The sequence below is a fragment of the Trichosurus vulpecula genome, chromosome 1 (genome assembly GCF_011100635.1).
Source record: "Trichosurus vulpecula isolate mTriVul1 chromosome 1, mTriVul1.pri, whole genome shotgun sequence".
NCBI lineage: Eukaryota > Metazoa > Chordata > Mammalia > Diprotodontia > Phalangeridae > Trichosurus > Trichosurus vulpecula.
The window spans coordinates 49,535,058-49,562,704 of NC_050573.1; the positions used below are offsets into that span (position 1 = coordinate 49,535,058).

Consider the following 27,647-nt stretch of genomic DNA (forward strand, 5'->3'; position numbering starts at 1 on the left):
CTCCCTGGAGAACCCGATGGTCAGCTCGGTGAATTATACTGCATGATAACTAGCATTGATGGTACTCTCCAAAATAAGTCTAAAATATTAAAGTGACTTATTGGTTTGGGTAAATGGTTCCCCACAGTGGGCACAAGCACAAGATGTTACAACACCACCACATATTAAATGTGAAAGGACTAGATAGGCATGAGTCCAAAAGAAGATGATTGCAGGGATCCTAGTGGACCGCAAGCTGAATATGGTTAATAGTATTGAAATCCAAATGGTTCAGAGGCTCATTAAAGGGAACATGACCTACAAGGACCAAGAAATAACCCTTCCATTCTACCTCACTCAGATGTGGTGAAGTAGAAAGAGCTTTGGGTTTAGAGACAGAAGACCTTGGTTCAGACCCTTGCTCTGTCCCCAAATGACCTGAGGAGCTCATTTCTCTGTGCCCCATCTTCTCATGGCTCTGCCTGCCACAAGTCTCTCTACTCTGGTCAGTTCTGTCCTCCACTGCCAGCATGATCCTCCTAAAGCGCAGATCTGACTATTTCGCGCACACACACGTACACACACACACTCAGTAAACTCTAGTGACTCCCTCTCATCTCCAGGATCAAATAAAAAATCCTCTGTCATTCAATACCCTGATAACCTTTGTTGCCCCCTCTCCCCCTCACTGTAGAGACAGACACACACACACACACACACACACACACACACACACATATCTTTCTAGTCTTACTGTAAAGATCTTAACTTAGAAAGGCCATGCAGGGCCATCTCCAGCCATCCTGATTTTTATTGTGTCACTGGACCCAGACGGCTCCAGAGGAGAGAGTGAGGCTGGTGACTCTGGACACACTTGCCTCACTTAAATCCAATTCACTTGCATGTTATGGCCCCACCTTCCTGATGTCATGGCATTCTTCAAGAACAAAGGACGAACCACAGACAACACCCCCTCTTCCCTGCATACCCTGTGATCCTGTAATCTGGCCTCCTGGCTCTTCTACCACCTCTCAGCTCCAGGCATTTTCTCTGGCTGTCCCCCTCTCTCCCTCCTCATCTCCATCACATGGCTTCCTTCAAGTCTCAGCTAAAGACTCACCTTCAGCAAGCAGCCTTTCTCATCCTCCTTAACCTTAGTGCCTTCCTTCAGAGGTGATCTCCATTTTGTCCTATCTGTCTCTTGTTTGTCCATACGTGCCATCTCCCCCATTATACCGGGAGCTGCTTGAGGGTAGGGACTTCTTCTGCCTTTCTTTGTATACCAAGTGCTTAGCACAGTGCCTGGCACATAGTAGACCCCTAATAAATGTCCGTTGACTGACTAGCACTTACCATGTGCTAATAAGCACTGGGGATACAAATAAAAAATCAAACTCAAAAGAGCTCATATTCTAATTAGGGGAGAGAATGCACATGGGAGGTTTCAGCTTCAGGGTAGATGGGAAGGTTTAGCGAACCATAGGGTACAAAAGCAGGGCTGGTGGTGAGCTCAGGGCTCCTTAGGTGCACTCTTGGGAAGGCCATAGCCTGGTGGGATCTGGATAAGCAGGGTTCGGTAGGGGGGTGTGGGGGGTGATGTCCAGGGAACCCCTCGGGAAACAAATTGTAGTCAAGACATGGGAAAGTTTGCTAACCGCTGGCAGAGGAAACACGGAAATTGTTCCACAGCCCCTTTATTGTTCAGAAACTCTCCTTTTGCCACCAAGGCTTGCCATTGTGCAGCACTTTGGGTAGACTGGTAGCCGTGGGTGTTTTTAGTCTTGCCACTGCCCATCTTCTCCTATTCCAGTTCCAAACATACTGACCCCCTGGCTCATTCTTTGGGCTTGATATACCCTGAGGTGAATTGATATGTTTTGAGATGCTTGCTTCAAATCTTTTGAACTTTGTCAGAGGCAGAAAACTGGTTTGGAGTTAGTCTCTGAAAGTCTTTTTTTTTTGCAGGGGGGAAGGCAGGGCAATTGGGGTTAAGCGACTTGCCCAAGGTCACACAGCTAGTAAGTGTGTCAAGTGTCTGAGGCGAGATTTGAACTCAGGTCCTCCTGATTCCAGGGCCGGTGCTGTACTCACTGTGCCACCTAGCTGCCCCCTCAATTTTTTTTTGGAGGGGGAAGGCAAGGCAATTGGGGTTAAGCGACTTGCCCAAGGTCACACAACTAGTAAGTGTGTCAAGTGACTGAAGCCAGATTTGAACTCAGGTCCTCCTGACTCCAGGGCCAGTGCTGTATTCACTGCATCATCTACCTGCCCTGAAAGTTTTATTTCCTGGAAATTGAAGATTTTGCAATAAATATAGCGATTTACAACAACTCCTAGATAGATAGGAGATTTGGAACAGGTACAAAGCAGAGAGGAAGATGATTGCTTTTTCCCTCTAAAAAATTGTTTTTCCAGACTTTTGCCAATACTTTCTGATTGTTTCTTCTCCTTTTAGATGTTGCATATCTCTATGAATCTTTGAAAACAAAGCCAGGCATATACCCAGAACTCATTGGTAAGTAAAACTTGAAACAGAAGACTGGACAAAAAGCTAGGAACCCTCATCTTAGTAGAATTCTTTCAAATCTTCATTTCTCTGAAGTAGCGGCCTTTTCTGCCTCACCCCTGCACACATGCTTCTTCTGGTTCTTTGGTTGCAGAGGCTACTGGAGAAAATGTGTGCAACGTGACCAAAGATACCTCAGGTTTAGAAGGAAGCGATGATACCCAGGTCATGCCATCCTTGCCCAATGATCAGTCTTGCTTTGAGGAACCACAGCCATCTACATCTACATCAGACCTCTTTAATACGTCCTCTACCTCTCTCCTGGAGTCTGCTACTGCTGAGCGGGAGCATCCTTCTAGACCTGGTGGTGAGCTCTTGGTTTGGGGGGGGTGGATGATGCTCACGAGAGTGATAGAATTGGGGTCTCCTAACATCTCTGATGTCATGAAGACAGAGGAAGGGTTTTTCTGAGCGTTTGAAGGTATTGTTAAACATAATCCCATCCTCCCTCTTTTAAGATGTGTATTTTTTTTCTATCGGCAGTGAAATCCTGGAATTTAATTCAGGGACTCTGTCTATATACAGAATGTCCCAAAAAAGTTTTAATAGCTTACAGCTGCACCAAGACTATTGGGGTGCCCTTTATTTGTCAGAACCCTAGCTCCCAGAATAGTTATGCTGGCAATGGTAAGAATAGGCCCATTCTTCCTTTTAGGTGAGAGTTCAGGAGGGGAGACTGTGCATTGTTGTGTCTCCCAGATATTTCAGGTGAAAATAGACTGTCCTTGTCTGAAGAGCCCTGGCTGGCGCTCAGCACAGCCTCTCGGGTTTGTAACAGCCGGATCCCAGTTTCTCCTCTCAGCACCGAGGGACTCGTCACTTTGCACATTGCTAATGATTTTATGCTTTGCCTTTGATTTTAAGATTCTAGAAGGCAAGGAACATGTTTCTCTTGCGAGAGATGGTTATTTCTCTCCTATTTTAATAGCCAGTGATTGAATTAGTACTAAGGTTTTTCCCCTTCGTTTTCCTCATTTAGAAATCAACCTCTGCAGGCCATTCAGACAGCCTTTGAAGTGCAGGGCTGATAATGAGATGAAATAGTGGGCAAGGTGCACCCAACTGAGAAAGTTTAGATCTGATCAAAAGGTAAAGAAATTTTAGTTTAGGTGAATCGATGGATTCCAGCGCCTTGTATTTTTTTTTAAGTTTTTTTTTTTTGTATTTTTGGCAGGGCAATTGGGGTTAAGTGACTTGCCCAAGGTCACACAGCTAGTAATGTGCCAAGTGTCTGAGGCCAGATTCGAACTCAGGTCCTCCTGGCTTCAGGGCTGGTGCTTTACTCTATGTACCACCTAGCTGCCCCAAGCCCCTTGTATTTAAGTCAGATAAGTCTAGGTTACTCTGTGGTGATAGGGGTATATAGAAGCCTCTTTAACCAAAATTGGGTGAGCAGAGTCACATCCCCTCATTAGAATAAGCCCATCTCTCATTACAGCATTCATTCTCTCATTACTTACTAACCAGTCAGAGTTGATTCCACCCTCAGGCGCACTCCCTTTTCCAAAGACTAATTCATAAGTGTTAAAGATTCCACAGGTTAAGTCTCTGATCACTGAGAGGAGCAGATGAGCCCTTTTTGTTTGCTACTTGCTAGCTGTAGTCAATAGCATTCACTATAATTTACTCAGAAACTCTGTCTCACTTGCCACATCTTCTTTTATGTCCCAGCTCCATAGATCTTTTTGTGGTGTTGAACACATGGTACTTACTGGATGAATGACCCAAAAAGCCATTCTGTTAAATCCAGAATTGCTCAAAGAGAGCTTTTTGTTCCTTCTGATGTCTGTTGGCTTTTGACATTTGCTTGATCCATAATAGTAATAATAATAATAACTTTAAAAACATATAATGCTTCAAAGAGAGCATCACACATCTCTATAATTATAGATAGGAAGTGCTAATGTTAGCTGCATTGTAGATGGATGATACTGAGTTTGAACAATGCGCCCGTGATTAAGTGACAATCATTGTCTGAGATGAAATGGGACCCCAAGTTCTCTGACTCCAAGCCTGGGTGGCAGATTTCTGTAGCTGACTTGCTTTGATCCAGTGCAGTCTTGTGCTGAAGTAGAAAGGTAATGATTGCTTGTGCTCATATGGTACTTGGAGAGCCAAGGAACATTTTCCTCCTAACAGACCCCTGAGGTGGATAGTTCTGTTATTTCCATTTTACAGATAAAGAACTAGAAGTTAAGAGGAGTTAATTGTCTTGCTCAGGGTCACACGGTGAAAAAGAGCAGGGATTTTAACCCAGTCTTCTACCTTAGAGTTGAGTGCCCATAAGACACTATGCCAGCCACTTCATTGAGTTCAGTTTTGCAAATCATTCTGGTCTGTTAAAGCCAACAGTTATTGATAAGGTGTGACTATTTGAAAAATGTCACTGACCAAAACCTGAATTCACAGAATAAGATATGTAGCTAGCATCTAGTGGTGATTCCCCTGCCCACAGCACGCTCTCTCTCTCTCTCTCTCTCTCTCTCTCTCTCTCTCTCTCTCTCTCTCTCTCTCTCTCTCTCTCTTTCTCTCTTTCTCTCTCATACTCACATGTGTACACACGCACACAGCAGTCTACAATTTAGCAGACATTTAAGCGTTCATTATAGAGCACTGTGCTGGACACTGGAGGAGGGAAAAAAATAATTTGTCCAATAAGGTATGGTCTGTGGACTCATAGTTTACATCATAGCACTTGACATTGACCTTTGGTTTTGCATTGGGCTAATTTATGAGAATTGCTAGTACCTGTAGAAGCATATAGGATGTGATTTTGATAAAATAGATTTGGGGGCTTTTTTCTACCCTCTAGTCAGGTCTGTTAATGCATTGAAATCACTAAATCCAACATTTCCTCTATAATATGTGTAATAAATGAACCTATTAAGAAATTATTTTATCCAGCTGTTCTGGCTCTCTTTTAAATTTGAATAGAAAATAGAGATCCCACATTTCTCACTTGCTTTTAGATGGCTCTGGCAGAAGGTAGATGGCTTTCAGCTAAGGAGCATCCCATGTTTGTGTGTGTATGTGTGTGCTTGTGTGGACTACATTTGGTATTAATAACTACATATGGCATGCTACATATGTCAGCATAGCTTGTTTCCTTACCCTAGATTGGGCTAGACGATCCCTAAGGCTTTTTCCCAATCTCTGATCAGAGCGCCAGAAATAGCTGACTGCTGGCAGAGAAGGCTCCTTGTGGCCAGATTAGAACAGTCACATTTGGGCGCTTGGTCTGGAAGTGGGACTTGAGCTTAAAGAGGGGTGGAATAGTTCATATAAAACGATCCTTCCTGATGTCTTTTCTTTTGCTCTATTCTTCCTCTCTCACAGAAGCCAGGTATGTAAGCACATCACTTGAAGATCAGTATCAGTTTGCCCCACGTGATGACACCTCCAGCTTCTCATCAACTCCTCTGGACAAAGAGGGCACATCAGCTTTCCTGTCCAAACCTCAGGACTGGGAAGACTTGGGGCCTGCTAAAAAAAAAATGAAAGGAGGTTAGGCAATCACATTTCTTTTTTACGTTATTACAGACCCACTAATCAACAAACACATCCAGATGTGTGAACAAAGATAAAAAAATTGGACACGAAACTAAATGTTCATTAGTTCTTCATCTGCTTAAGCAGTTATTATGTTAAACAAGGTGGAAAAAAATCATGCTCCCTTATATGACTCCTTCTGAAATTTTTTTCTTTTATTTATTTTTTCTGGGTTTTGTTGTTAATATTTAATATTATCATCATTATTGTTTATAGAGCTGCAGTCTTTGTGTATAATATTGTTTTGGTTCTGTTTTCATTATTCTTAGTCACTTGACAGCAGTCTTCCCATATTTCCTTATATTCAATTCAGCAAGTACCTACTAAGGGCCAGGTACTGCAGTTCTTCTATTTTTCATATTAATCATTTCTTCTGGCATGATTACATCATTTCATATGTTTGTCTGTTCCCTAATCATTGCATACTTGGACTGTTTTCAGTTTTTTCTTGCTAGTGATAAAGGATTATTTTTATACAGAGAGGTCTTATTTTTCTTGTCAACATGATTGTTTTTTCATCTTTAATTCAGTTTTATTTATTTTCAGATCAGCATTCTTTTCCTCCAACCTCCCCCTTCACAGTGCTCCCCATTGAAAAAGCAAGAAAGATGCAACCTATTACAAACGTGCAGGCAAGCAAAACAAATTCCCATATTCACCATGTAAAAAACAAAATGAAATGTCTCTCTCTATTCTGAGGGCGCCCCCCCGCCCCCGCCCCAAGTCAGGTAGCATGCTTCATCCTGAATCCTCTAAAATTGTGGTTGTTCACTGTGCTGATCAGAATTCCTACATCTTTTGAAGTTATTTGTCTTTATTGTTATTGAAGAAATTGTTCTCCTAGGTCTGCTTATCATCCTGCAACAGTTCATGCAAATCTTCTCAGGTTTCTCGGGCACTATGCCCTTCATTATTTCTTACAGCCCAGTAGTATTCCATCACATCCATAACACATAACTTGTTCAGCCTTTCCCCAATCAATGGGCATCTCCTCAATTTCCAGTTCTTTGCCACCACAAAATGAACTGTTGTAAATATTTTCGTGTATGGAGGTCCTTTTCTTCCTTGTTTTATCTCTTTGGAATATACACCTAGTATTTCTAGGGCACAGTTTGGTGCATTTTGGAACATAGTTCCAAATTATTTTCCATAATGGCTGGACCAGTTCACAGTTCTACCAACAGTGCAACACATCGCTTCCCTTCCCTCTCCCCAGCATTTTCATTTTCTTTTCTTTTTTTTTTTGTCATCTTAGCTAATATGATGGGTGTGAGATGGTACCTCAGAGTTGTTGTAATGTGACTATTGATAGCTTGAATTTCTTCCTCTAAAAACTGCCTATTCATATCCTTTGACCATTTATTAATTGGAGAATAGTTCTTACTGTAAATTTGACTCAGTTCCCTAAATATCTTAAAAATGAGACTTTTTTCAGAGAAACTTGCCACAAAGCTTTTTCCCAGTTTCCTTCTTTTCTTCTAATTTTAGAGAAATTGGTTTTGCTTGTACACAAATGTTCTAATTTTATGTAATCAAAGTTGCCTATTTGTTCTCTTTTAAACTTCTCTATATCTTGTTTGGTCATGAACTCTTCCCTGTCCATGTATCTGACCAATGTTTTCTTCTATGCTCTTCTAATTTGTTTGTGATGTTATCCTTTATGTCTAAATCAGGTACTTAAAAATTTTGAGTTTGTCTTGGTATAAAGTATGAGATATTGGCATATGCCTAATTTCTGCCGGACTCATTTCCAGTTTTTCAGCAGTTTTTGTCAAATAGTGAGTTCTTGCCCTAATGGTTGGAATTTTTGAGTGTATCAAGTCTGGGGCTACCGTGTTCATTTGCTTCTTAAAACTGTGTACCTCATCTGGTCCACTGATCAACTTCTCTATGTCTTACCCAATGCCAAATTGTTTCAGTCATTATAGCTTTTTAGTTTAGTTTGAGATCTGGTATTGCGGGGCCCCTTTGCTTCTCTTTTTTTTTTTCATTGATTCTCTTGCTATTCTCGACCTTTTGTTCATCCAGATGAATTTTGTTATTTTTTCTAGCTCTATAAAGTAATCCTTTGGTAGTTTTATTGATATGTCACTGAATAAGCAAATTAATTTAGGTAGTATTGTAATTTTTATTTCACTGACTTAGCCTACCCCTGAGCAAATAATATTTCTCCAATTAATCAGTTAGTAAACATTTATTATGTACCAGGCACTGTGCTAAGTGCTGGGGAGACAAACATGAAAAAAGGCCGTCTCTGCCCTCAAGGACCTTACAGTCTAACGGGGGAGACAACATGCAAAAGGCGGCTGGAAGCTGTGGTGGTGGGGAGAGGGATCTATCTACCGGCGTGTGATGGGCAAGTCAGTCGGAGCAGTTCCACCAGAGGAGAAATGAAGAGAGGTCTGAGCTGAGTTCTCTCCTTAAATGGAGGATTGGAGGCCATGGCTCCAGTCTCTAACCAGAGCGGGAGAGGGGAATCATGAGTCCCAAAGCTGGTGAGGTTATTCTTTGGATGTCTTTATTTGTGGAAAGAGTTTTTTGTGTTGTGTACATATAGTCCTGCGTGTGTCTTACCAGTTCATATCTCATGTAATTATTTTATTTTTTTAAAGTTTCCATTGATATTTTCTGTTTCTTACATTCCCATATTATCCCATGTATCCTTCTCCCCATCCCAGAGAACCATCCTATATGATAAGGGGGGAAAATTCAACCCAACTGATCAATGTATGAGAAGGTCCCCAAGCACATTCATTGTGTGACCCTGTGCATGGCCCACTTCTACAAAGGGCTGGGTGGGGGACTCTCCTCATGTCTCTTCATTCTAGTCCTACTTAGTCTTTAACAGTTTTATTACATTTACTTTTTTCTGTCTGGATGTGTCCTTATTCTTTCCATTTCCATTGTATTTACTGTGTGCATAGTTTTCTTGGCTCTTCTTCCTTCTGCATCACTTCACACGTTGCACACATCGTTTCTTACAGCGCAGTAATGTTCCATTATATTCGTGTACCACAGTTTGTTTAGCCATTTCCCAATCAGTGGACATGTGTCTAAATATTTGGCATAAATGGGGCCGTTTTTACTCATCGGTGGCTTCCAGTAGTAGAGTCTCTTGTTCAAAGAGTAGAGACATTTTACTCACTTTATTTGCACAATTCCAAATTGCTTTCCAAAATGATTGTTTCATCTTATTTTGCAGTTCCACCAGCAATGTATTAGTGTACCTGTCTTCCCACAACCCCTCCAACACTGACTATATTGTCATTTTTTGACATTTTTGCCAATTTGCAGGATCTGAGGTGAAACCTTAGAGTTGTTTTGATGTGCAATCTCTTAGTCATTTGGAGCATTTTTTCATGTGTTTGTGAATCTTCATATTTCTTTTTTTGAGAACTTTTTATTCATTTCCTTTGACCATTTATGTCTTGGAGAATGGATGTTGATCTTGCAAATATTTACTAATTGTTTTTATATCTTAGGTACCAAGCCCTTATCAAAGAAATTTGATAAAAAGATATTTTCTCATTTCACCACTTCCCTCCTTATTCAAGTTGCATTAATATTATCTATGCTGAAGCTTTGCAGTTTCGAGTTCCCTCTTTTCCTATCAACAGCATATTAAGCTTCTTCAGTTACTTTACTTTCATCTTTTTTCAGAGGTGGCCCTGTTGCCACTGGATCTCTTTTCCTTATTTGTTACACCTTTCCCTTTAGGGTTTTCTTTATTAATTCCTTTTTCTCCCCTGCTTTTATCTGGTTGTACATTTATTCCCACTCTTTTTTTCCTCTCAGTCAGACAGATTCCCCTTGCCTCTCCTCTCCTTCAGCTCGTCCCATTCATTAGTTTTTACGGTTTTGTTTTTTTTTTTTTTTGCATCCCTTTCCCAAAAGGATTTCTCTCAGTCTCTTCATTCTCCATCTTCTTGTTCTGTTTCCACTAGATGCTCATTCTCCGATTCATGACCCCCATAACTATCTGGTCTCTCTCTTTTCTTCATGCTGTCATAGCTTCCCAGGTATCCACTGTAGGCTGTCTCTTCTAGGTCCTTTCTGCCACTGCCTTGTAGGGCTCACCCCATGGATTCCCCTTTTCCATTCTGCCTCACTCCCAGAATAGTGCCAGTTATTGTAGGGGTCAAAGGGGACACCACTCCATGGTAGAGCCATTCCCCCACCATGTCCTTAATTATGCAGCCCACCACTGATGTAGTTCCTTTCTTGTGCATCTTTTTTTTTTTAAACATTTTTCTTGAAACCTCCTCCCTGTGTCCATGCTCTCCCACTTCCCCGGGTACCAGTTCTCCCACCCTCAGGGCCCTGCCCTCAAACAGCTTATGTTCTCTGGACTTCTTAGATACCTGTGAGTTCATGATCAGGGCCCTTGGCTCCCTGTCCCCTTCATCAGGATTCATGCATCACCAGAAGAGACCAGGCATGTCCTCTCACTGCCCTTTTTCTTTTTCAGATGGGGACACTAATCTGAATCTTCAGCTGTTTGTCACAGACCAGTGTAAAAATAGCAGGGCCATTCCTGAGGAAGTGAAAGCAGGAAACATGAAACCAGACAAAATGGAAGAAACTCTCACTTGCATCATTTGTCAGGAGTTACTGCATGATTGTGTGAGGTGTGTTGTTGCTGTGGTGGCGGGATGGGAGTGGCCCCAGGCAGCTGGGACAAGATTGCAGTCATGGGGGGTTTTCTGAGGCATTTCTAATCCTTCCTTAACTGTAATACGAGTGTGCGTGTACTGGTGCCCACTTCTGTTGTGCTGTCTGGTTAGGTGCCCTTCCTTCCAGTGCTCTGAGAGACAGGAGGCTCCCAGGCTCAGAGCTGGGGAGCTCTTGCAGATAGGACAGTGCAGCCACCTTGTCTTATGGACTAGGGCATTGAAGCCACTGAGGTGAAAAGACTTGTCCAGTCACACATCTGGTATATAGGAGAACTGAGATTGAACTTGGGTCCCCACTGAAGCCAGTGCATGTGAGCAGCAGGTCCCAGCAGGCCCCCTTCCCGGGTGGCCAGCCCGCATGATGAATGAGCTCTGTTGTGTTTATGTTCAGTCTGCAGCCCTGCATGCACACCTTCTGTGCCGCTTGCTATTCAGGTTGGATGGAACGGTCCTCTCTGTGCCCCACGTGCCGCTGTCCAGTCGAACGGATATGCAAAAACCACATCCTGAACAACCTTGTCGAGGCCTACCTTATCCAGCACCCAGGCAAGTGCAAGGCAGGCCATCCTTAGGACCCAATAAAGTGCCTGAGTGGCTGGGGTCCTCAGCCTCTGGCCTGTTGGTTTGGGCCTCCTTCTGCTCTGAGGTGGTTTTCTCTTGACTCCTAGATAAGTGCCGTAATGAAGAGGATATGCGCAGCATGGATGCCAGGAATAAAATCACCCAGGACATGCTGCAGCCAAAAGTCAGAAGGTCCTTTTCAGATGAAGAGGGAAGTTCCGAGGACCTGTTGGAACTTTCTGATGTGGACAGTGAATCTTCAGATATCAGGTGACTCCCCAGCAGGGACATGGTAGGAGCTCAGCTCCTTGGCTCTCTCTGCGGACTTTGGGATCCTGCTTGGTGCTGGCCTGCAGTCATTGGCGGTTGTGGCTTTGTTTGACATACTGTTATTTTTTACAAAAAAATTCTTATTCCCTTTTTAGATTATTCACAAAATAATAGAATCAGAGTTGGAAGGAACCTTTGAGATTAGCTCTCCAGACCAACCTCCCACCTGTTGCAGGCACCCCTTCTCAGCAGCAGTCCCTGGCAGCTAGTCATCCTGTCTCTGTTAGAAACCTCCAGTGACAAAAAACCACTTTCCAAAGCAGAACATAAAACTGAAGCAAACAGTGGTAAAGTGACTTGTCCAGGGTCATATAACTAGTATGTGTCTGAGGCCAGATTTGAACTCAGATCATCCTCCCTCGAAGCTGGGCACTCTATCCGGTTCTTTCTTTTGTTTAGCCAAAATCTGCTCCTTGTAACTTCCATACACTGGTCTTTTTGGTCCTAGTTCTGTCCTCTCAAGCCAGCCCTTCAAGAAGCCCGTCAGAAGGCTGTTATTGTGTCTCATCTAAATTTTCTGCCCCTAGTTCTTTTAACTGTTTGTCACATCTGACTTTTTCACCTCCTAGTCCCCCCCTTTCATTTTGTCAGCATTACTCTTAAGGTACAGTATCCAGAACTAAACCTCGTCTGCAGACATTGGCAGATCCGTGTGGCATATGCGTCTGGTTTGGAACATTATGCTTTTTTGCCAATCCAGCCTAAGATTGTATTAACTTTTTAAAGAAGTCACATTACACACCTGACTCACTGAGCTTACAGAAAACTAAAACCTATTATTATTTTTCCTGTGAATTGCTATTAAATCCAATTCACCCCCATCTTGTACTTGGGCAGCTTACTTTTGGAACCTCAAAACTTTGCATTTATTTCAAGGTTATTGGGTTTTGTTGGTGCAGTACTTGGCCCAACTGGTGTAGATCTCAAGCCTTCTTCATTTCAGGAGTCTTTGAGAGTTGCTTTGGCTAAAAAAAAGCATTATTTGGAGTCTGACCTGGTGATGATCCATCCTGAATCTTGTTAGGCCACACCTTGTATAATAGGCCATACCATCACCATGATAGTGTACATTTATCCTTATTATATTTAAGCTTATTAGTTTGGGCTCCACTTTCTAGCCTGTTGACATCTTGTTGAGTCCTGATTCATTTATATAAAATACTACTTATTCCTTCCAGTTTTATATCGTCTACATATTTGTTAAGTGTATCATTTATGGTTTAATCTAGATCACTGATAAAAACATGTACTAGACTAACCCAGAATGCAGTTCTGTAGTGCTTCACGAGAGGACTCTCTCCATGTGGACATCGTTCAGCTCCCTGGGTGTTCTTGTTCATCCGCTCCAGAGCTTTCTAACAGTGCTGTTTATTATTGAGCCCACATTTCTCCATAGGAGATTTTGTCATGCCTTGCTGAAGTTAACAAGCAATAGAGTTGAGCATTTCTCTGATTTGCCAGCCTAGTAACCTAATTTTTAAAAGAAAATTGGGTCAGTTTGACTTAACTTCTTTGGGAATTTGTGCCAGTTACTATTGTATTGGATAATCATTTTGAGTATCTTAGCCCTAATTTGTTAAAGGAACTACATGTTGGAGATGAGGCAAGACAGTCTTACATTCTGTCGTATCCCTCCTGAGAATACAGTCTTCTTGAAGTAGAATACATTGATAACTTGGCACTTTCCTGAGTTGGTGGATGTGAGGAGTCCTCATTGCCCAGTATAGTATTCTGAGGTAGCCTGACCCAGATGTCTAGCGCCTAAATTCCATACGTGTTGGGCATCATCTGTATTGGCCATAAACCTTGTGAGCTCGATATTAATGAAATCTAAATCACTTCATGCCACCTTGCTGTGTTCTGTGGTGTGTCCGTGAGTGTGTATACGCACTGTGAATACAACTCTCAATTGGTACAGTTTGCCACCCACTCCCCACACATACCCTGGTGCTCACCCTGTGCACTTCCTGTCTATGTCTTCCCATGAATCTTTCCTAAAGGATTTGCCAACGTTCTAGAGAGGTCTTCCTAGTCTAGGTCTGTTGTCTCTGGGCTGGAATTTGGTTAGTTCATTTGGCTATTAACTGAAAGTTTGGTGGTTCTAGCCTGCCATCATGGGCGCTCTGCTTGTCCTCTGCTACCAGATGTGATTAGGAAGGAAAAAATTCTATAGAAAGCTTATACTGGTGCCCGTGAGAACCTTACAGTGAAACAGTGGAGGCAAAACAGATACAGTCCAGTAGCCTGCTCTGCTTAAGTCCTACTATAATGCCCCATTATGGCGGAGATGTGACCCTTACTTCTTCAAGCCCAAGCTGGTAGAAAACAACCTGGCAGCTCCCACCAGTCTGGAAAGGACTGGTGTTGGGCTTGTATGTCTCTTACTCCGGGACCAACCCAGTTAAATTCAGGGAGGCTCATTACCAGAATGGCTACAGGGGGTGATGAATTTTTCAGCCACAGCACTTCTGTCAAGCTAATAGAAGGGGTTGCAGTCGGTATTGGTAGAGGGAATGTGACCCACACCAAAGTAGCCATGGACTTTGGGGGCATTAAAGTTAGAGCCATACATGTGAGGAAAACAAGATACAAGAGTACAAAGAAAGAGAAGTGTGTTAGGAAGGTGCTTAGGGGCTAGGAGGTTCCTCAGGTGTGCACGGAATTGTGGAGGAGAGTGGAAAACTGTGGACTAGTGGGTGGTTTTGAAGGTCATGATCAGAAGTTAACTCAATGCAGCTGTGGTAGAGTGTCATTGGAGAAGCATGAGAGAGAGTGATTGGATGGAGATTAAATGCTGAGAGGTCGCAGGAAGGCATTTACAGCAAAATAGGCCTGCCGTGGAGTGACAACAAGGATAGGAACCAGGGTCTTAGACTTGGCGACAGCAAGGAGAGGGCAAATCGAACCAAAGTTGCAGAGGAGGAAGCAGGCAGGATTTTCAAGTTATCTCTCTGTAGGGGCAAAAGATGGGGAAGTGGTGTAGAAGTTGTTGTAAGCACCGGCCCTGGAGTCAGGAGGACCTGAGTTCAAATCCGGCCTCAGACACTTCACACATGTACTAGCTTTGTGACCTTGGGCAAGTCACTTAACCCCAATTGCCCTGCCAAAAAGCAAAAAAAAAAAAAAAAGAAGAAGAAGAAGTTGTTACAAGCTTTCTGTCATTCCAGCACTGAATTTCAAAGTACAGAAAATAATTTTTTTTTTGGTTACATTTTGAGTTCCGAGTGGTCTCTCTCTCCCTCCCTCCCTCCCAATTCCCCACTACAGAAGCCCAGCATTTGATATAGATATCTGTGTGGAACCGTACAATACCTCCTTCCATGCAGCAGTTCTTTCTGTGGAGGTGGAGAGCATCTTCCTTCATGGGTCCTTTGTACCTGATGTTAATTTTCCTTCAACTCCGAGTAGCTTAGTCTTGACAGCTTCTCTTCTCACAATATTGCTCTTACTGTATACAGCGTTCTCTTGGTTTTGCTCATTTCACTCTACATTATGTCATGCAAGGCTTTTACATGTTTTTCTAAAACCAACATGCTCATCATGGTAGTATTCCGTCATGATCATTGACCCTGACTTGTTCTGCCATTCCCCAGCTGATAGGCCAGAAAAGAAATCTTAACTTACGTTTATCCAGCTGAGGGTTCTGTTGATCACACACAGGCTAGGCTGTGTAAGATCCATGAAACCCTGACTGCCTCACTGTTATTCAAAGCCTCAGTATTGGTTGTCTTTTGAAGATAAAATATAGGATCAGACAACCACTCTTCTCAGAGCTTTTCAGGTTGGGTTTGTGTGGCCTGCATAGGTTTGGATCTGTAGAATTCTATACAAAGGTAGACAGTTGGATCATAGGACCATAGATGTAGAACTGGAAGGGTCCTCAGAAGCACCTACCATGTGCCAGGCATTCTGCAAAGTGCTGGAAACCCAAGGAAAAGCAAAAACAAGTTACTGCTCTGAAGGAATTCACAGTTTAATGAGGAGACAACATGAAAACAATTATGTAGAAACAAGATATAGACAGCATACACTGAAGATAATCTCACTAGGCAGGCACTAAGATTAAGAAGGGTTAGAAAAAGCTTCCTACAAAAGGTGAGACCTTAGCTGAGACCTGAAGGAAGCCAAGAAACAGAGATGAGGAGGGAGAGAATTCCTGGCATGAGAATGAGACAGCCAGTAAAATTCCCAGAGAAGGGGTGGGGTGGTGAGCGGAGCAGGTAGCGTGACTTGTTTAAGGGACAGCAAGGAGGCCCTTGTCACTGGATCATCAAGTATATCGAGGGGCAGTAGAAATGAGGGGTAAGGACACCAGAAAGGTAAGAAGGGACCAGTTAGGAAGGGATTTGGATGCCACACCTGATCATATCACAGGGAATCACTGGGGTTCATTTCGTAAGAGAGCGACATGGTCAGACCTGCATTTTAGGAAGATCACCTCGGCAGCCAAGTAGAGGATGGACTGGAGTGAGGAGAGACTCGAGGCAAGGAGACCAGCCCTTAGGCCATTGTCCAGGCAGGGGCTGATGAGGGTACCGGAGGAGAGAAAGGAGCATCTATGAGATGCCACAGAGGGAGAAGTGACAACACTAAGTAACTGATTGGATATTGAAGGTAAAGAAGAGCCAGTAGTTGAGGGCAACACCTAGCTGGTGATCCTGGATGACAGGGGTGATGGTGATGCCCTTAACAGTAATAGGGAAGTTAGGAAGAGGGTAGGAATTTTGTAGCAGAAAAATGATGAATTCAGTTGTTTAAGTTGTCTGTGGTGGGGCTTCTTAAACTTTCTCCGCTCGTGACCCCTTTAGTATTTCCTTAAACTGTGGGCCATGACTCAGAGTTTAAGAAGCTCTGGTCTATGGGACATCCACTTCTCGATGTCTTAACAGGTAAATTAGAGTTCAGGAGATAGGTTAGAACTGGACAGGTAGATCTGAAAATCCTCAGGCTAGAGATGGTCAATCCATCCATGGGAGCGGCTGAGGTCACCCAGTAAAGGAGTACAGAATGAGAAGAGAAGAGGGCCCAGCACAGAGCCTTGGGCAGGGATGGGGGGTTCACCCATGGTTAGTACATGTGACATGGATGAAGATCCAGCAAAGGAGACTGAGAATGAACAGTAGGAGAGGAGAAGCAGGAGAGAGCAGAGGCATCTAGTTCAGCCCCATTTTAGAGATGAGGAGGCTGAGGCCCATGGAGGTGAAGGAGATTTAGCCAAAGTCACAAAGGTGAAATTTGAACCTGTCTTCTGACTCTCAAGCCAGTGCTTCTCCACCATCCCACAGGAGCCCTTCACAAATGCTCCATCCTCAGTATAGCAGACCCATAAATGTTGATCATTGTAGGCATTTTTAACTATATATCTCCGCCCTTGTCATTGATTGTATACACTCTCCAATTAGGGAGCTCACGGTAGACTGAATGCTGTTTGTCTTTCAGCCAGCCATATGTTGTATGTCGACAGTGTCCTGGTTATAGAAGGCAGGGCGTGCAGTCTGTCCCCTGCCTGCTGCCTGGGAGTGAGGGAGGTGCCTTCGAGGCCCCTGGAGATGCCCCCTCCACATCTGCCAGCTTTCCTGCAGGTGAGTGGCATCAGAGTGGTCCCCTGAGGCTCAGGATGTGCTGCCACTGGTCTAGAGGCAGGAACACCCCATTTATGTGGTATCATGGAGAGGCGAGAAGAGGGCTGGAGTTGGAGTCACAGCACTTGGTTTGAGTCCCCCCTCGGTCATTTGTCAGCTGTGGGACCGTGGCCAAGTCATTTTGTCCTTTTGAGTTTCATTTTACTCATTGTAAAATGGGGATAATTATACTGGCACTGACGACCTTAGCGTTGTACAGAGAGCACTGTTGGGGTCAGGGAGTAAGGTGTTCCAAAGAAGTGAATTGTCAGATAAATGACGCTTTTCTTTTGAAGTTCTAATGCTTTTAGTATAACAGTTTTAACGGAAATTCTTCTAAAATATATTTTTTACTTCTTTGCCTTCATAAAGAAGGTATCCTAGCTCTAAATCCTATGATCTAATTCAACCAGCTCTTGATGACCTAGCCCAATTCTGTGGCTGCTCTTTCATGTTTCTGTTTCCTTCTGGTCATCAGCTGTCACCCCTCACTACCATCGTGTGGTGCCTCCCCATCCCTTCCATTTTTCCGTTTCTGATCTGCTTGGGCTTATAAATAAAAAAGCCAAGGCATCAAGAAGATGCTCACTGGCAACCACATCCAAGACCTGTGGTACTTTGTTTAATCTGTAAGCATCTCTTTGGGTAACTATGAGAGCAGTGAGGGATGACTGCCACCTGACCCATTGGGGCCCTTCTGGGACTCAAAAGAGTTATAGATCCTTCAGACGCAGTAAGAAGGAACACCCTCTTATTCCCTTCATTAGAGTCCCCTAAAAAAAGTGGGGTGATGGTAGCTTGTTCAGGGAAGGAGTACTCTGGTCATAAGGATAAATAGGGCTTATATGAATAGTTAATGAAACACACAAAGGAGTTTCTGAATAGCTCTCTTCAATTCTGAACTAATTTCTTTTACTTTTGGTAAAAGTCTGAGTTCCCTTTGAACCATTTATTGTCCAGTCTCTGCTCCTCTAACATGTGTCCTTTGGAAAGTGTAGAGGTGGAGGTGGAAGGAGGCCAAGAACACAAATCAGAATTCCATAAGTCAGCAAACACGTTAGTACCTCCTGTGTGCAGGGCACTGGGCACCAGGGGAGGGAGAGCATTAGACAAAATGTGGTTCCTGCCGGTACACTCTAACGGGGCATGTGACACCCCAGTAACTCTGTGGGACAAGCGTCTAGTGGAGGTGTGCAGAAAGGTAAGGAGAGGGGGGGCGCAGGGAGGAGAGGGAGTTCTGGGCGGCATTCCAGGCCGAGGAATCCATTTGACCAAAGGCACAGTGGTAGGAAAAGCCCAGGGCATGGATTAGTAATAACACCGATAACTAGCATTTATTACAGTAGTTTAAGGTTAACAGTTAACACGTTATCTCGTTTGATCCTCATGAGAGTCCTGTGAGGCAGCTACTACAGGTATTATTATCCCCATTTTACAGATGAGGAAACTGAGGCTCAGAGAGGTTAAATGACTTGCCCACAGTCATACAGCTAGTAAATATCAGAGGCGGGATTCGAGTCCAGGTCTCTGCTGACTCCAAGTCCAGCACTCTTCCCACTGTGCCGTTCTGTGCAGGGGCTGGTAAGTAGTCCAGTCTGGGCAGAGCTGAGATTGTGTCTAAGGGGAATCCCAGGAGATGAGATGAGTATGTGGAGGCCAACCTGATGCCACAGGTCCCAGGGAGCTGTCCGAGCTGGGGCAGAGGAGGAACAGGTGCATTAAGAACAGGAACCTGGCAGCTGGGGAGAAGTCCAGGGCAGCATGTACGTTGTGAGGCGGGTGGGAAGGACGGTGCGAAAGGAGGAGGTGGCTGGTGCTGGTGAAACTGAGGGCCTGAGTGTGGGCAGGGAGGAGTCAGGAAGAGGAAGAGAGAACACCAAGGTTTCGAAAATTAGGAAAACTGAGTCAATGTGATGCTAGTGATAAAAAACCCTGAAGAGGTGCCCTTTGGGGAGGTGGGCTGGGAGGATGGGGGGCGCCAAGATAATAAATCCATCTTTGGACAAGACAGCAGATCTGGCCTCGCTAGACAGGGTGGTTTTCTTGCTCCCTGGAGTCTTTCTCTACAGGTCAGGAAACCAAGTAGCCAGACTTGTGAAGAAATGTTTGTTACATAAGTGGGATCTGTGTCTAGCTGAAAGTCTAAGGACTTTTCCTGTGAGGCAACGTGTATTGTATTAATACTGTGGTTCTGTGATCGCTCTTAGCAGCTCTTTTGCCCCCTTGCCTTTCCTTGTCTAGATAGGTGTTCCATCTGAATTCTGGAATTTTGCAAGAAATCAGTCAGGATTTGTGTACCTCTTCTGATCTCCATGATCTTCACTGACAGTGGCCCAGCAATCATGCCTGCCTGTTCTTTCCATATACAGGGATACGTCGGCTCTAGAGTCACTTGGTGACTTGAACTCACCAAGGACATCAAGGCCTCACTTAGAATCTCCCTACTGATCTTGGGTATCATCCCCCTATTAGTCATCTCCTTTCTCTAAAGCAAAATACAGGTTAGGCAGTTTTCGCTTCCCTTCCTCTTCTGCATCCAGCCCTTCTTTGATGGTCTTTTCGCCCAGTGAAGTTTAAAAAAAATTCTTGCTATGGTTAGCTTTCCTCACCAGCCTTAGCTCATATGGAGCTCTAGGACATTCTTCCAGGATCTGTCTCACTCATATTCATCCTCTGTTACCTGCACTTACTACCATCTTTTACAAATGCATTTTTAAAATCGAAATCAGTTGATGGTTCCTTTTTTTCATGCATATAGGTCTCTTTAGACAACTCCCCTTCTCTTCCTCATGGAACTCTTTGTCTTTTCAAATTTTCAGAATTTCACTCTTTAGAGTTTTCCCATCCCTCCCAGGCCGACTTCCCCTTCAGAATTTTAGTCCACATTTTCTTCAGACCTTTTGAAATCTGCTTTACAAAAATCTAGGCTGTATGTCAGACTATGCTCAGTTTTTCTCAGCTTTTCTACTACAAATCCTCAGATAGAGTGGACATTATCTCCTTCCAAAAGTTCCCATCATTTCCATTTCAGCAATCATTTCTTGCTTCTTGTTGACAGTCAGATTAAGACTAAAACTTCTCACTGGTTCCTTCACATTTTTACCAGCCCTCATAAGGTGTGCTCCAGCCCTGGCCAAAGGCCTGTCATTTCTGCCCCTTAAGCTGTGGTCAGGTCAGTCATTTATCTGCTAAACCAACTGCTCCCTTCCCAAATGTGCTTGTCCTCTACTGGCAGCAGTCATGAAGACTCCACTTAGACACTTCAGGTCTTCCATTTCTCAGCCAAGACACATGGCCATCATTGGAGCCTTCCAGGGTCCTTCTGGCAGGACGGTCTTGTGATTGATGGACTCCCGCTGTTCTTTTTTTCTAAATCTTCCTGGGTGACTCCTCCCCTGAAGTAGCCCTTGTGATGAAGAAGTGAGGCAGCTCCCCCTCTCCATAGCATGTATTCTCAGCTGTGTATGTTCAGTTTGTAGTCCTCAGTCCTTTTCACTTCCCATATGTCTTCCACCCTCCATCTCCTGAGGCAGGTCAGGATGCCCTTCCCCCACCTCTTCAGATACTTTTTCCCTTGTTTTCACATTGAGGCCCTCTTTTGGGGGGGGACATAAAAGGAACACTTCCTTCTGCCTGTTAACTAGAGAGTGGATATGAGAAATAATCATGTTACCAAGAATTCCACTAACCTTTAACCCCTTGTGGAAAAGATTCCCCTAGTAGGCACAGGCACACTTCAAAACAATTACAAAGCCCTTTTATAACCCATCCTGATTCAAATTTCCCACATTGCATCCCCTTTGATCAGCAATTCAGGGTTCACAGCCTATCTGAAAACACCTAAACCCCATGCCCACGTGGGTCTACACCCCTGCTTACATCTCTTATTTCCACATTTCACTTCCCCCCTCCTGTTTTCATCCTCATTTAATAAATGCTTTTAGTCTCCTCCCAGTCTGTCTGCATCAGATGTTATGATTTCTGTAGCATGAGAAAGGAATTTTCTCAATTGCTAAGAGAATTGACAAAAGCTGTGAGTTGAAGATTGGGCCCAGGATATCCATGAGAAAGAGTCCTGTTATCTAAGATCTGGGTTAGTGGACCTCATCCTTGGTGAACCACACCTGGTCCAACAGTTTGTGATACACAGGAAAAAGGCCTTCTCAGAACAAAAGAAGAGGCGTCTGCTTTTAGATATGCTGATTAACAGGTGGCCAAAATCCCCCACTATTACAATTAGTTTTATCTCTTACATTATCCATCAGTATGACTTCAAAACATGTTTCATATTATTTCTAAGGAAACGAAATTCAGTCGCCCCTTACATGGTGAGGCATCCTTTGAGCCCCATTACCTTCTCCCCCAGGAGGGAGATTTGCCTGCACTTTGAGCACAGGTAAAAAATAATCTGGCCGTGGCAGAAGGACAAATATTTATGGAGGTCATTGAATGTTCTCAGTGTTCTATTGTCTGCTTTTGCATGCATAGCAGTGCCCCTAAGAATCTTTTAAGTGTAGCCACTAAGAAAGGGCTATGGGGTGTATAATCTGTGCCCAGATACTTGTAGAATGAGGTCAAGTTCTTTGATCCATTTGAAGGGGAAAAGTCTCTTGTACCTTGGCAGGAATAACCATACATGATTTGTTTTCTTAATTTGTAACTTAATTTTTGAGCTCATTTTTTTTTTATGTAGACCAGGAGAATAACTCCTATTATTTTGGTGATGAGAATCAGATTTCTGGACCCTCAGTTAAGTGAGCATTTGCCAATCAGCATTTGTGTAGAAGGGATGGTGGTAAGTGCTAGGGACAGACGAATAGGACATGGTTACCACTCTCCAGAAGCTTACAATCTGTGAGGAAAGTAAGCCAGCCATCAGTGTCTATAATGCAGTGTGCTGTGTGCTAAGTCCACAGGAGAAGTACGAGGTGTTACGAAAATTGTGGGGAAGGGAGAGAGCACTTCTGGTTGTGGAGGACATCAAGAAGCCCTGGCAATCACTGGTGCCTTGGAGGAGGAGAGGGATGTCCACAGTTGCACTCTGGGGGATTCAGGAGGAAGCTGATTGAGGGCAGAGTCAGGGAGGTGGGAAAAGGCAGGCAGAGGACAAGGACAGCACTGTATTGGGGGCTTCTGCAGTCTTACTTTGTACTCACCCTGACTCTGGTCTGTGATCCAGCTGCCCAGGACTATGTGTGTCCCTCCCAAGGAAGTCACGCCATATGCACTTGCTGTTTCCAGCCCATGCCAGACCGACGAGCCGAGCGGGAGCAGAACCCACATGTCGTTGCCCCACAGCAGTGTAAGTGAGGCTGCTTGCAGCCCCTCTCCAGACAGACTGTTGCTCTAGGGGAAGGGGCTTGGGAGGACGGACCTGAGCTTCTCCACAGCCTTTACCCAAAGTCCTGTGTACCATAAACTGCCTAGAGCCCAGTATGTCTTGGTTGGCCCAGCCTTCGGCCATCATGTGAACACTGTCTGGGGCCTCTGTGGGTGGGTTCAGTTTCTCTGGGCTGCTCAGGCCCAGGCCTGTCACTGGCTGCAGGGCCTGCACTGGACAGTGCTGACCTCATGGGCATCTGACACATCTTTCCTTTGTGTCCCACAGGTGCCGTGTGCTCACAGCCCTTCTGCCACCTGTACTGGGGCTGTACTCGGACAGGCTGCTCGGGCTGCCTGGCACCATTCTGCGGTAATGACAGCTGAGGAGTCCCTCCGTCGCCCAGGAATGGGCTTTTCCTTTATGTATTTTCTCTGTAAGCTTGAGGGTATCGTCAGTCAGTCCACACACATTTATTAAGCCCCAGCATATGTGCCAGGAAACTGGACTGAGTGCTGGGGCTATGAAGAAAGGTAAAAGACAGTCCCTGCCCTCAAGGAGCTCACAGTCTAACAGGAAGACTACATGCAGGATAAATCAGAGAGAATCAACAGAGGGAAAGCACTAGAATTGAGAGGGATAGGAAAGGCCTCCTCTAGATGGGGGATTGAAATGGACTGAAGCCAGGAGGGGACGAGGAGGGGGAGGGTTCCATGATGGCATCATAGAGGTCCAAGAAAAGAGGAAGTCTGCATTTATTGCCTGTCACCTATCATGCTGTCCCTACTAATGTCTTGCTTTGAAACCTCATTGTAGTGTGGTGATGAGCCTGGATTCTTGAAGGCCACATATCTGTCAAGCACAAGTGTGGGCAGATCCTTCCAAGGTGGAAAGCCTTCCTGAACCATCCCAGTGACAAGGGGCCCATCTATAGCTAGGTTCAGAGAGACCCATTGCCAGGTTTGAGGAATTTTGGGGTCACGGCAATTCTCCAAGATCATCTGCCGAGACCCCACTGACAAACTCAAAAACCCTGTCAGTACTGAAGTCATCTATTAGAATGACATTTGTCGGAAGTCAGGGCAGGGTCTATAATTTGGGAAGCCACCAAGTTCCTATTAAAATGGGGTTCCATTTGTTGCTAGAAAGACAGCACTAGAAGGGAACATAGATAGGTTATAATTTTCAGACCCTACACAGCCACAAAGGAGAATGTGAGAGAGGCCTCAGAGGGCTCACACTTTGGAGGGAGAGTGTCAGGGAAGCTGGGTTTGGGTTTTTTTTCATTACCCACTTGGCTCTGGTTTTATCCTGTGACCATTCTGTCCACAGTGGTTGGGAAATTGCTTGTCTTCTATCTTTGGTGAGCAGTAATTTTAAGATATTTTGTAATGTATCTTCTCCCTTCTCAACAGAGATAAATCTTGGTGAGAAATGTTTAGACGGCGTGCTGAACAACAACAACTACGAATCAGACATTCTGAAGGTATTGCTTTATTTTAAACGTAAAAGTGGCATGATACGGAAAGTAAAAGGTAGTGATTGCCGCCGGAGAAAAGCACAGAAAGCTGCTTTACGCCAACGAAGCTATATGTAGACCTGTCACTTCTTTGGCATCTACGGCCCTTCTCCACTTTGGTCGGCCAGAAGATTTTTAAATCACTGCCAGCCTGAAAATGTCTTTGCTAAATTTCTGACAACTTGTATTTACTAGTCAGTAAATAACATCAGTATCCAGACTTAATTTTGTGCCCCTTGGTCTTAAGAACAGTGGTACATTAGAATGTGTAGGTAGTTTCCCAGAAGGCCAATTCAGAGCTTTCATTCCCAGCTGAAATGTTGAATTTTAATATGACAATCTCAACTTCTAAAGAGTCATCATTATATTCTATAGGGGTCAAAAGCCCGCTTATCCTGCCAGACTCCTGTTAAAGGCAAAGAGCTTTCAGTCACTACTCAATAATATGACTTCGGGTTTTCCAAAGGAAGCATATTACTTGGAATGTTAATGGTAGATCTGATTGCTTTCTAATAAAGGATGTCACATAGCAGTTGAGTGTCTGAAGCAGGATTTACACCCAGGACTTCCTGACTTCAGGTCCGGCACTAATCACATGGGCTAGTGTAGAGAACTATTTGGCCCCTTTTTAACATGAGTGGTTCATTTGGCTAAACAAGAATACAAAATCTTCATCTGGGGCTGGGCTCCAGTGTCTATCCTGGGTTTTTTCTTTCTCTGTGTGCTGTATAACAGGCTTTTCCCATCTCCCCACAGAATTACCTATCATCCCGGAACTTGACATGGAAGAATGTGTTAAATGAAAGTCTGCTGGCTCTTCAGAGGGGACTGTTTCTCCTGTCAGGTGAGCTTCCTGTTCTTGTATCATCTCAGACACTTGATTTCCCATATTAGGAAGGATGGTGAGTATTCAGGGAATCCTGTGACTTCTGTGCTCATTCCCTTGTAAGAGGCAGTGGTAGCATTGTTAGGCATGCTGCTTCTCATGCTTTCTAAATTTTCAAAAATATCACCTTTACAGAGCAGGGTGAATTTTCATTGGGTAAGACTATCTCTAGGAATGTTTAAAAATCTTAAGTAAATTATTTTTCCAGCCCACATCAGAAACCTTCCTCACTGGCAGGGAAACACCTTGGGACATCAGAATGCAGACCAGAGTTACAGTGAGAGACAGTGAGAAGTGCAAGAAGAATTTTACCCCAGGACACTCTGCCCTTGAGGAAAAGAGGTTGCAGGAGAGGACGAGGGGCCAGCTTAGCTCTGTGAGGGCTCTGGCCATAAGGGCTGCATGCACAGAGCACATGCCAGAAGAGTCTGACCCTTGTTCCGCTGGGTCCCCAAGCGGGGCTGATGAAGCTAGCCACCAGTGTAGGTAACAAGGGTTGGCTACATGCACCATTACCCCTGATCAGTCAACATTTGGTTATTAAGTGCCCACTAGTGAGAGGCAGCCAGGTCAGACCTAATTCAAATCCAGCCTCAGGCTGTGTGCCCCTGGGCAAGTCACTCATCTCCTGTCTCCCTCAGTTCTCTCTTCGGTAAAATGGGGTTTAGTAGCTCCTCCCTCCCAGAGTTGTGGTGAGGATCAAACGAGATAATTGTAAAGCACAGCAGCACATCAGTGTTAGCTGTTACCACTATTATTACGTGCCAGCCATCGTGCCTGAAACGGTCCTGCCCTGAAGGAGCAACTCCTCTGTAGGAGGAGACTCATGTACACACCGAGGTATGCACACAAGGTGTACAAACCTGCTAACTGGGGGAGAGAGTGCTGACAGCTGGAGGCCTCCAGTGGGCTCCTACAGCAGGCAGGGCTTTGGTCAGAGAGCCTCCCAGGTGTGGAAGGCTGAGCAGGTGGAGCAGCATGCGTGCAGGCCAGTGAGGTAGAGGATGGAAGAGGCGGCTGGGGGGCTCTCAATGCCATACAGGAGTTTATGTTTGCTCTTAGAGCCGGGGACAGGGGGACCCGCTGAGGTTAGTAAGGAGCAGGTCAAATATGGCCACACCTGCTTGGAGATTGCAGAAGGGAGAGGCCAGAGGCAGGGAGGTCATTGAGGAAGCCACTGGTGAGAAGTGATGGGGCTGTGGAGAGTAGGATATGGGTGCAAAAAGGGATGTGGAGGTAGAGGTCAAGACGTGGCAGCTGACGCTCTGTGGAGTGATGAGGGCTTGAAGGTAATACTAAGACTGCAAGCCCCCGGGACAGGAAGAATGGTGGTGCCCTCCACAGTGATGGAGAAATTATAAGAAGGGAGCCTCAGGAGAGAAAAGTGAGTTGTGTTCAACACGATCTGTTTGCAATGACGTCCATTCTGCTGTGTCTAATAGGGAGATCATGATGCCTGCCCATCTCCTAACTCACCCCCACCCTCTTAACACTCTAGTCTCAGGCTTCCTTTTGTCCTCAGGCTTGTCAACCACCATCCCTTGCAACCCTTGGTCTCCTCTCTCCCCATTTCTGGGCTGCTATCAGTCTGTCTTAACCTCAGTCAACTAGGCCAGGAATGAAAGGAGATATCACCTTGGTTCCTCACTGCTCATTCCAGGCCAACCAGCCTTCTCCTGCCATTACTCCCTACTGACCCTTTGTCTTTGGAGGACCATGTAGTTGGTGGATACAAAGCTCCCACGTTCTCATCAGCTGCCATCTCCTGATCTCCTGACATCATTCTCCCAACTTTCTTAGTCATTTTAGTGTCTGGTCCATCATCTTCCTCTCAACTCAATCCCGTGCCAGCAGCATGTTGATGACCCCAACATGAGTCTGACCTCTCAATCCCTTAACCTCCTTAAACCACACTGGTCTCTTCCACCTCACCTGAGCACAGACCTCCATCAGACCTGCCCATCTCACTCAGCAGCCTGTCTTAAATGCCCACTGTGTGCAAGGCTCTCGGCTAGATTCAGTGGAGACAAACACTCTAAAGCGTCCCCCTATCTTTGTGACATCAAGGCTAGCTTGTAGTCCATGCTCCAGGCTGCTTCTCAAAGCTTATGTATCAAAATCAGCTCTGATAACTTGTACAAGAACTTTCTGGGTGGAGGGAGCGGAATAGGACTCTTCTCAGTGACAGTGTCTCAGCTAGGCTGCCCTCACCCTGGAGGAGGGCATGACCTCCAACACTCACAGCCCCCCACTCTAGTTCTCCTGTTCTTTATCACATTCTAAACCGATTCCTTGTCCTCATCATGACCTCCAACCAGCTGATCCATCTCCCCCAGGCCCTCCCAGCTGCTCAGATGGCCCTTTGTTCTCTGCCCTAAATGCTCCTTTTCTGCCACGCGCCTCCAGCCTAGGGTTCCCCTTATCGGCTCTCTCAATAAGGAGACCAGGAAGGTTACTTGAGCTCATCTTATGCAGTCTACCTTCTCGCTCCTTAAGGCTCAGCAAGCAGCGCCACCTCCTCCCTCCATCCATACGCATCACCAAAGCGAACCCTCTACCTACACCCTGGAGCCCATCTTCCCTGCCACCTCCTCCAGCACATCACTGTGGCCGCTCCTTTGGCTCCTTCCCATCTCCCTACAA

At 44.8% G+C, this 27,647-nt stretch overlaps 1 protein-coding gene across 1 annotated transcript in view; it reads left to right on the top strand.

The window, feature by feature from the left end:
- CHFR (checkpoint with forkhead and ring finger domains) overlaps window positions 1–27,647 on the top strand; it is a 43,475-nt gene that overhangs the window by 10,007 nt on the left and 5,821 nt on the right. The window contains exons 4-14 of the mRNA XM_036760103.1: window positions 2,435–2,494; window positions 2,640–2,852; window positions 5,882–6,049; window positions 10,563–10,722; window positions 11,159–11,313; window positions 11,436–11,598; window positions 17,098–17,240; window positions 22,459–22,581; window positions 22,888–22,971; window positions 24,015–24,085; window positions 24,875–24,962. Of these exons, the coding sequence (XP_036615998.1) occupies window positions 2,435–2,494; window positions 2,640–2,852; window positions 5,882–6,049; window positions 10,563–10,722; window positions 11,159–11,313; window positions 11,436–11,598; window positions 17,098–17,240; window positions 22,459–22,581; window positions 22,888–22,971; window positions 24,015–24,085; window positions 24,875–24,962 (1,428 nt within the window). The remainder of the gene's footprint in view (window positions 1–2,434; window positions 2,495–2,639; window positions 2,853–5,881; window positions 6,050–10,562; window positions 10,723–11,158; window positions 11,314–11,435; window positions 11,599–17,097; window positions 17,241–22,458; window positions 22,582–22,887; window positions 22,972–24,014; window positions 24,086–24,874; window positions 24,963–27,647) is intronic.